The 10,169-nt window shown below is 45.7% G+C and overlaps 1 protein-coding gene across 1 annotated transcript in view; it reads right to left on the bottom strand.

The window, feature by feature from the left end:
• Window positions 1-9,818, bottom strand: part of Ryr3 (ryanodine receptor 3) — a 530,745-nt gene extending 520,927 nt beyond the window's left edge. Inside the window, exon 1 of the mRNA XM_055599056.1 lies at window positions 9,768-9,818. Coding sequence (XP_055455031.1) covers window positions 9,768-9,818 — 51 coding nt within the window. The remainder of the gene's footprint in view (window positions 1-9,767) is intronic.
• Between the last annotated feature and the right edge of the window lie 351 nt (window positions 9,819-10,169).

Below are 10,169 nucleotides of genomic sequence, written 5' to 3'. Positions count from 1 at the left end.
AGAAAGAAAGAAAGAAAGAAAGAAAGAAAGAAAGAAAGAAAGAAAGAGAAAGAAACCACCATCCTGCCCTGTGCCTAGGCCTTCCTACACACTTGTCACTCTCTACAAATTGGACTATTTTAACAAGGTAAATAACCATAGATTTCAGTAACCAATGTTATCTAGTTTAGTTACATGGAAAGCAGAGGGGTAAAGAGAGAAATAATGTTGATAAAGAAGAGAATTACAAATCAAAGGCTTGGACCACTATCTCCAGCACCAGCCTGTAGAAAAGAAAGAATTACAGCATAGGAGAGAGTCAAGCTTGGCTTTAGTTTTATTCACTGCATTGTTAGATAAGAGGGGATCAGAATTGAGGTAACAAATAGCCAGGTCTTTGAAGCAGGATGACTTCATGTTGTTAGTACAAAATGAATTTCCAGAGAGACAAACTTCTTCATTAAAGCATAGGTTTAACAAAAGACAAAATATCTCCTCCATCAAGACAATGAGATTTCCATGGTTGAGAATTCTCCAAATTGTGTTGCCAATCCTTTGACATGAGAAAAATCACTGGTGGAAGGAATCACTGGCTTTTGCATCAAGAAGCTTTGCAAAGTAGACCCTCAAGTACTAACCAAACAGGCTATATTCCTGAGCCCCCAACCACTGCAGCTCATTTCCATTTTTCTGGCCTGCTCGTATTTATGGTTAAAAGAAGGTTGGGAATCAAGACCATAAAACAACCATAGGGGACTGTCTCTTTGTACTTTCTAACTATAAAATGAATACGTAGTGACATTTGACTAGCTAATGTGACTAATGTCAATGTTTGCGCTGTTTGTTGAGACAATATTAATAGCTAATATTTGCAAAGGACTTACTATCTGCTGGGTGATGCTCTAAGCACCTTACATGGATTAGCTCATTTAATCCTCACAACAACCCTTCGTTTGAGACAGGCACCATTAGTACCCTTATTTAAAACACAAGGAGATAGGTACAGAATCAAGCTTCCCAAGGTCATATGCATTCACCAGAATTCACCATATAAACATACAGAGAATTACACCTGGAGTAGCTGATATCCTTGCTAATTCGCGACACAGCTGAGAGTTCTCCTAAGGTGACGCTCTTCGTCATTCACCATTACAGTGTCTTACTCATCTATGTAACTCCGAGGACTTATTCAGAATGAGAGGGAGAGTAGTTGGCCAATAAACGTTGACTGGATAGCTTGCTTACTTAAAACTGTATTACATCAAACTCTAGAACAATTTTAAGGGGTTTTCAGAGGCTTGGAAACTCTGCCTTCATTTTGGTGATAACATCTATCACTTCTTAAGCCCATTAATCTGTCTGCCTGCCAACTCTCACTCTTATACTGTGATAAATGATACATCATCTTTTATGTTAACATTTTATCCAAGGACCTTGATATGTGTTGTGAGCCCAATCTTACTCAAAGAAAAATATTCATGCGTTCTGGGGCATGCATTCATTCCGACAGACTCTGAGGCTTCCTCCACAGCTGCAGACTGGCAGGCAGCTTTGAACTCTGCTGCAGATGTGTTTTGCCTGACTGGTAGTGTTAAGAATTTTGTTTGTTTGTTTGAATGTGTGTAGCAGGCCAGCCTTTCTTTGCAAATAAAGCTGATCTACACATTTAGGTATTTGTTTGATTCCCCCGAAGTGTTTAAACTTGTAGTTCCTCTATTCTATAGGTGCAAAGGAAAAGATTAGACTGAATTAAGATTCCTGTGTTTCTGGACTTCACAATGTATATAGCTAATGCTTTACAAAGGTAGATGTCTTCTAGACAACCAGATAACTGCTATATTCTAAGTCTTTTCTTCTCTCTCTCTCTCTCTCTCTCTCTCTCTCTGTGTGTGTGTGTGTGTGTGTGTGTATGAGCGTGCATGTGTGTTGGTGGCAGACATCATCCCCCCAAAGCATCCCAGAGATGTAATAATCATTAACACGCCGTTATAATGGATAAACTAAAGTCCTCACAAGGGCAGACAACCCTTCGGGTAGTCAGCAAAAGGAATACTGTAGAACTGTTGTTCCCAACCTTCCTAATACTGTGGCCCTTTAATAGAGTTCTTCATGCTATGGTGAGCCCAGCATAAATTTATTTTTGTTACTACTTCATAACTGTAATTTTGCTACTGTTATAAATCATAATGTAAATATTTGTAGACATAGAAGTTTGCCAAGGGTTTTATGACCCACAGGTTGAGAACCATTGCTATAGAATATACCAAGCACTGTGGCCCTGACTTTACTCATTTGACCTGTGCGATCTCTGTTTTTTTTTTTTTTCATCCTTCATCTCTTGCAAAGAAATGTTATTAAGCCTTAATGTTGTTTCTTCTTAGAGTCTTCTCCAGCCTCTCTACAGACCGTGATGATCTGCAGGCAAACCACAGCCACATGTTCTGAGTGCCTGCAATAAGAGGCTCAAACTTCCCTAGCAAAGCTGTTTTATTTCCTTGTTCCTGTGGCAGTGTTACCAGCCGGTCCACTACTGTTACAGACAGCCTGGATCTGGTCTATTCGATGGCGTGGGAGTTCAAATCAATACACCTTACAACATGGACACGGATGTGGCATTGATAATTTGCATTTTTTCCCTGTGTCCACTGATGAGCTCTCCTAGTCAGGCTCACTAGAGAGCTCTAACGTGAAGTTGTTAGAGAAGTATTTTCAGGCCTCATTACTGGTGGGGCAGCTGTGCCACCTTTCAGGGAGATTTTGTTGCTGTTGCTCTGACAATGGGGTTTGTCCTTCCAGTCACTTCTCTACCTCACGGAAGATGCACACTTTGATGGAGAACCACATCAGATTAGAAAAAGCCGAGACTTTCCTTTCTCATGGCGTTGCCCTTAATCTAGAGTCATTTTAGATAACGCATTTACTAGCTTCAATCCTTACTCTAAAGACTGATCTTCCTACCGCCTGAGTTAGGCTGGACAGTTCCTTTATTCTGCTCAAAGGTTGGAATAAATATGGAGACCCTCCACTCCCCACTCATCCAAACACATGCAACCCAGATTCCTGTATCTTGACTCCTCTGACCCTACTCAGGGTTCCTCAAGATCCAGGGTTCTTCCCACCTACACTTGCCCCTCCCAGGACTGCTCCCACATACTGTCTTCTTCCAGTGCAACTCCTACTCCTTTGGGAACTTGCTTTGTTCAGCCGTTAATGATGCTAAGCAGTAATGGTACCTGCTGAACTAACAATTTCACAGTTCAGTTTTCTTGATGGAGGAAATGTCTTGAGATAATACTTTACCCCAAAGGCAGACAAAAGAGAAGAATATCTTGTGCATGGGTCATGTTGACACTGAGACCATCCTACACTTTCATCTCTACATTTTCATTACAGTTGCTCTGCCTAGTTTCCTACACTGGCTGCTTCCTATAACATAAACCACCCACAAACTGACCTCCGCAGAAAAAGTGTTGATGGGCAGTTAAGATCCTGCACTACCAGCTGCAGCTCTGCAAACAGAGTCCTTCTCGGCTCCTTTGTACTTTAAAACAAGCAGAAGCAAGCAGCTACCACCCTGAAGAACATGTAGTTTCTGACTACTATTGTAATCTAATTTTAAGATGAAATGTTTTCTTTTTCTTGGGCATTGAATAAAATAATAGCTATTCCCCAAGAAGGCATGCCAATACAATGATGCCAATACATCATCCTAAGTCAATGGAGGATTTACCGTCTAGAGATATGGGGAAAGGAGAAGTGGGAAGGGGTTATTGAGTCAGTGCCTAGCTATAAAGCTGTGTTAGTCTCAGAGGACAATAGCCCAGTTATGACTGTAGAGCCATAATGGGCTCTGAGCTATGGAAAGGAAAATGCATGTGTGTGTTGGGGGGAGGGGTAGCTCTTTTGTTTTATAGTACTGCATCATCAGCCTCGGACCAATCTGAACTTTGTTTTCGAACAACTGGGAATCAGGAATGACATAAGGAAGAAGGGGAAAATAAAACCACAAAACTTGGCACCGCAGCAGGCTCATCCCTGTAGCATGATACCTGGTAAGGTGCCAGCACTTTTTCTTCCCTCTCTCTGAACTGAAGAGGTGCTGTGAGGGCAAAACTCACTGAACCAAGGTAAACTGCAGTGGCTGGAAGTGTGTCCCCAAAACACCCCAAACAAAAGGATGTCTGTGAGGATGCAAACCTAAGACCTGCATGACCAACATGGTCCCCTGGGGAGAATGGTTGCCCTACAGTCTTAGCCCAGGCTGGGCTGGACTTCCCACCACAATGACATCTGTTACCAGCTATCTCCAAAATGATTTTTGCAAAGAACCTTACTCTCCAAGCAGATAAAAGAGAAACAGCAAAATCTCCGGGTGGAAAAGCTACATTGGCTTTAAAGGAAAGCAAGCCCCTGAGAAATAGGAATGATGAGTTTTAAAAGAGAGTGGAGGAAAACGAGAAGGGAAGCTTTGCAAATATGAGCTGTGGGATTAAATAGTAAGAAGTACCCTTGTGACATCAGCAGCTACGGTGATGTTCTGAGGTCACAAAAATCACCTGAGTGCTCTGTTCCATGGCTGAACTCCCAGAAGCCAACCTGGCTATATATGCCATAACTTGCTTTTCACATCCTCTAAAGAGATAGCTTGAGAGAAGTTGGGGTTCATTCTAGACAAGTGATTGCAAAGTGGCACCAGGGTGACATCCACACTAGATGGGTTGAAGGCCTGGAGCACATTAGAGAGATAGGGAATCACGCTGGTACTTTTCCAGCAAGAGCCAATCAGAAGCAGGATTGATTTCCTGTTGCAGGACAGATGCAATGACTGTGCCCTATGAAATGTGCCTGCTTTTGTCGTTGGCAGTATTTTTGGAACTACTGTTGCCTTTCGTGACTCTCCTTATAAGGCAGGTTCTCTATACAGAGGGTGAAACAGAAAAAAAAAAATCTCAGTTTTCTTAAATGACTCATTCAAGGTCACAAATGAGCTAATATAAGAAATAAGAATTCCTCTAAGTTCAATTTTTTTTGTTTTTATTACAGCCATCTACTCCTACTGGATAAATCTTATATTGAGGGTATCCTTATGAACAGAGTTAATTTAGAAGGGTTTATCCTGATGTGAAATTGAGGAAAGGGGGCTACAGTGGTGCATTCAGAAGACAGAGGCCTCCTCACCTTCCTTACACAGAGTGAACAAGACCACTGAAAAGGATGCCAGATCAGTAAAAATCATAGGGTCGGTAGTGTTAACTGTAAAATTCTTTAAGTAGCAATACAGTGGGAAAGCCAAAAGATAAAGTGAAATAAATGATCATAAAACAATCAAAGAGACAAGTATGGATATAAACCTATTCAAAAAACAAAAGTAAGCATTATTTTGCTCTCCAGATAAATCCCCCCCCCCACTCATTTCTGTTTCAACAATTTCCCCCTACAGGTCAGCCCAAAAAGAACTGAAGAAATATACTTACTGTACATTAAGTGAATTTTAGAAAATAAACAAAGTTGTGTTAAAAAAAATCCTATTTCCCTTGAGTGTCCTCATCCTTCCTTAATATTTGCATTGAAAAAAAAAAATAAACAAAAGCATTAGTCATGCTTCCCTCAATGGCAGGCTGGTTTCTTGGTATCATTCTTCGTAGTGGGCCGCCTCTCGTGCTAAGCATTTCCAAGTTTGCAGCCATCATCAGGTCTCTTCCTAAAGCTCAGCAGCTAAAAACTCTGGTCAACCCTGTTCATGAGCACTTGGGTAGCAGCAAATAAAAGTCACACCACCCTGATATGGAAGCTCTTTTCCCAGCTCAACTTGGTTACTTTGGAAGAAAGGACTTTGCTTCCTGCTCACACCCACCAGGCTCATTTCCCTGGGAAGAAGAGAATAGTATGTCCCCTGCTCCATCTGTACAGGATCAAATCGACTGTGAGACATTGTTGAGGAAGGGACTGTGTAGTTGAGAAGCCCTGTAACAACCTTGGGAGGCTGATTTTAACATCCACACTCATTCAGCTGTAGACCCCTTGGCTGGCCCGGCGGCAGTCCACACCTGGCTGTCTAGGGTCTGCCTTCTAGCACTGCCTCCACGATGCTCTCTAGCACCAGGAGGCTGTTTCTCACAACTTTCTCGCTTGGCATCCTGAGCAAAAGTACCTGACCTCAAGAGCTGGGAAGTAAACCCACAGTGCCTGCAAAAGAAGTAAGCGAGCACAAGCCACCAGGTAAAAGTTCACCAGTGCTCTGGCCAGAGGACACGAGTTCGGGAAGGGCAGAACTCACTCACAGTAGTGGAAGAACTCTAATACAAGGATCTGTCTGAAGCTCCATGGGAGGACAGGAGCAGCCCTTGACTTTCAGTCCAAATCCCTTTCCTTGTTCAATAGCATCTCAGGGGCAAAGAACAACAGAATACAGGGAGGGCTCAGCTAGGAGACTTGTGGCCAATCTGTAATAGAAATGGACGTGTATCTCATCCCAAGTTCTGTTTTAAGTTCCTGCATGGTAAGATGAAATTAACAAGGACAGGTCTGTGATATCTTTAAAAACAGCAAGTGAAGGCTCAGAACTTTGCTGTAATTGTAAATGGCTACTGTACCTAGGGGGGAACAGCATCTCCCTGGCACTCCAGAAGCCAGCCACTCTGCCAAGTGTCTGAAGACAATGTAATTGTCACTCTTCTCGCCACAACTTCTTGTTTTTGGATCAGTGGCTGGCAGGTTTATCTGCCTCTGAGCAGCTCCAGAGCCACGTCAGTGACACTGGCTACGTCAGCAAGAGCATTTGGAAGGGAGGAGGATACCACTGCCAACAGCAGTGGGAGAGAAGATTCTAGCCTTAGGATAAGAGAAGCTTTCTGTCCGTCTCTCTATGTCATAGACGTGGCTTCCAGTGACTTCGGAATTTAAGAAGTCTCATCATGCCTTCTTGAGGTTTGGAGTATAAGGGGCACTAAGTTTTATTTCCAAACCGCACATGGCAGACCTACTCTTCCTTAGGAAACTGTGAGCTTTAGATGAGTCTAGAACATCAATTCCCAAGTTTCTAAAGCCACACCAAACACACCCTAGCTGCCTTCTAGCTCATTTCATGTCATCGATAATTCTAGCTACTTTCACTGTTGTGACTGTGTAATTCACACGGCATCATAATCACCCACCATTTGATTAATATCCATGGAGCAATGCTGCTCTGTAGCATTTAAAAGCCTCTGCTTTCTGAGACAGCAATCCTTTTAAGTCCACAGCTGCAAAAGGATGATTCTGTTCCATTGTCAAAGAGTCACCTCTGGTTCAAACCACTGTTAAGGCGATTGACACATGGCCAGAATGCTTTAGCAGATTCTGTTTGTAGGGAAGAAAAACATGATAGAACTGAGTGAGTTCAAGGTGAAATACCCTATACGGCACAGGTACATTCACCGGTGAATACATCACCCTGCTAGTATAACACTCATGACTCCAAAAGGCAATGTCAGTTTTTTTTGCGCAGAGATTCAGTTTACAATTCCCGAGTTCCAGTAATTTTTTTCAACTAATTCATGGCTAAAGAGGAACAGAATCAAATTCAGAAAGCTGCAGATTTTCATCTGCATGAACTCCTGATTTTCTAACCTCTGGAGCAAGCCTCACAGCTCCATTGGGAGTTAAACTTGACATTACATAATGACAATTACCAGTAACTTTCTGGGCAGCCAGAGCCAAGTCATTTGATTTCCTGTCCCTCTCTCTGTTCCAAGCAAGAATAAGATGAAGATTGTAAGCTGTCTAATGCAGCAAACAACTAAAAACACTCCTTTTAAATAAAAAATACTCCAGGTGACTATGATGAGGAAAGAGTTGGTTTTGTCATACTTGGAGTCATTCTCCCCCATGGTGACCTCAGCTCTCCCTCTAAGCTGGGAAAATACTTAGCCCTCTGCATCCAGGCTCTTTATTGGGCTTCTGGCTTTAAAAAGAGGTCCACGTACCCTGATATCCAGAAAGCTGGTGAGACAAAGTTTAAGAACCACTTCCATACTAAGCCTTGGCTACAGGTGTTCTCAAATACAGCAACACTGCCCAGCACAGAGGGGAAGGCTGGGAAGATGGCCCCGTAGAAGCCAAAACAAGCAGTCTAGATGAAGACCCGAAGACAGGCTCCCAATTCCTAGCCTTAATTCCTTGAGTCACGCCCTCAAGCTACATCAATCTGTCCAAAGAAAATGTCCTCAATCTTCAGTGCCTAGATTTTCAGTAACAAAAATTAATAAACAGCCCGGGCTGAGGAGGGCACCAAACTAGAAGCACCTGAGCTGTGAGCCATTCAATACTGAGGACACCTGTTGGAGGGAAAGCACAAGGGTCCCACAGGACTCTGGGAAGAACAGGTGGCTCACGGGGACGGGATGGAGGTGGGGCAGAAGGGGGTCCAGATGAGCCAGGAGGAAGTGGAAGAACGTCCTGCCTCTCAGAAGTATTAGGAGGGTGGTTGGTCTTCCCAGTCCCTCAAACAAGACCCAAGACTGAGCCAAGGAACCATGTTTGAAAAAAGAAAGAAAGAAAGAAACAGGCAAAAGAACTGGGGGTGGGCCTGGAAAAATTAAAAGGAAACTCTTCAAAGAGAATGTTCCAAAAGATAGACGTAGAGAAGTTGTCGTCCTCTGTGACCAGGTCAAAAGAAAAGTGGAGTGCTCGTAAGGAGGACGGTGTGAGACAAGACTTTCATTCTAATTTTCCAGACCTAGATAGCTCCTATACAATCACCTAGCACTTACGAAGCATTCGGCGGTTTAAAAATATTACGGCATTCACTATTTCACTTAATTCTTATCTTCAGAAAACGCTAGTCACATTTTCCTCCATTTTCCCCAAGAGGAAACTGAGGCTAAGAAGAGAGGATTGTGTGAGTTGCTCAAGGTCACGTGGCTGAAATCAGCCCGGAGAAGCAACCCGGTGCCCCTCGCCCTTCAAGGTGGTCGTCCACCTTGAAGCGATTAACTCCCCAAGGAGAAAGAGTGGCATAGCTGCACTGGACTTCGCCCCGCTCCCAAAATCTGGGATGGAGCGTTGCCCTCCATCCAGTGCCAAGAAGGGGACCTGATGACGCGGAGCCACAGACTGGGATTTCCCCATTCTGCAGGGTTCTTGGGAGCCTGGAGCAGAAACAGTAGCTTTCACACACCGGCGGGTGAGTCGAGTAAGGCTCAGCAGCAGTTGCTAAATAGAGATTTAAAGAGAGGGGAGACGGACAGCACGGGGTGAATTCCCTTCTGAGCGGTCCCTGTAACTGTCACCGAGAGCAGGCGCCCGTTTCCAGACCGGGCTCCCCACTCTCGCCCCTGCCCCACCGGCTCCTTTCTTGGCGGTCCCCAGGAGCCCGATGTCAGCTCCAATGAATAAAGTGTGGAGGTGACAGGAGGCCGGGCGTGAAGCACCGAGCTTCTCGGGCTGAGCAATCAACGAGCTCAAGCTCGGCTTGAAGTTTGGGCATCAAAGGTTCCAGACCAAGTAGCTAGCGAGTTGCCCCGAGAGTGAGCGAGCGAGCGAGCGAGCGAGCAGTCCCGGGGTTGGGAGACCCGGCACTGTGAGGTCGGGCGGCACGAGAGGATGGGGAAGGGCTGGAGAAGGTGCCGCTCCCCACTCAGCCCCTCGCCGGCCCGCGGGTGGAGGTGGCTGGTCCGCCTCTGCAGCCCGCGGGTGCGGAGAAGTCGCCCGGCAACCGCCCGCGGCGCGGCTCGGCGCAGCCCCTCCTGGCCGCGCCGCGCTCCTCCCCACCTGCCCGCCGCCGCGCCCGGCCGCCCGCGGAGACTCACAGTCCGCAGGAACTGGATCTCGTCCTCGCCCGCTTCTCCCGCTTCGGCCATGGCTCCCCGAGGCGTGCGCGACGCCCCAGGCTCGGGCGCCTCTGTTTCCCCCCAGGCAAGCGGCGTGCGCCGACCGCCGCTCTGCCGCTGCTCTTTCTCCTCCTCCTTCTCCTCCTCCTCCTCCTGGTCCTCCTCCTCCCGCTCCTCGCTCAGCCTCAGCAGCGCCCGAGCTAATCCCCGACCATATAGGGAGCTGGGCTAACACTTGACTGCACTGCAGAGCGCCAATGCCGGGAGAGCAGCCCGCCCACCTCTCTCTCTCTCTCTCTCTCTCTCTCTCTCTCTCTCTCTCTCTCTCTCTCTCTCTCTCTCTCTTTCTCTCTCTCTCCACTCGCCCCAGCCAAGTGCGCG

This window comes from Psammomys obesus, unplaced genomic scaffold, assembly GCF_907164565.1.
Source record: "Psammomys obesus unplaced genomic scaffold, mPsaObe1.curated_primary_1811, whole genome shotgun sequence".
NCBI lineage: Eukaryota > Metazoa > Chordata > Mammalia > Rodentia > Muridae > Psammomys > Psammomys obesus.
Note: the sequence above shows the minus strand (reverse complement) of the source record. Positions and strands in the feature narration are given on the sequence as shown.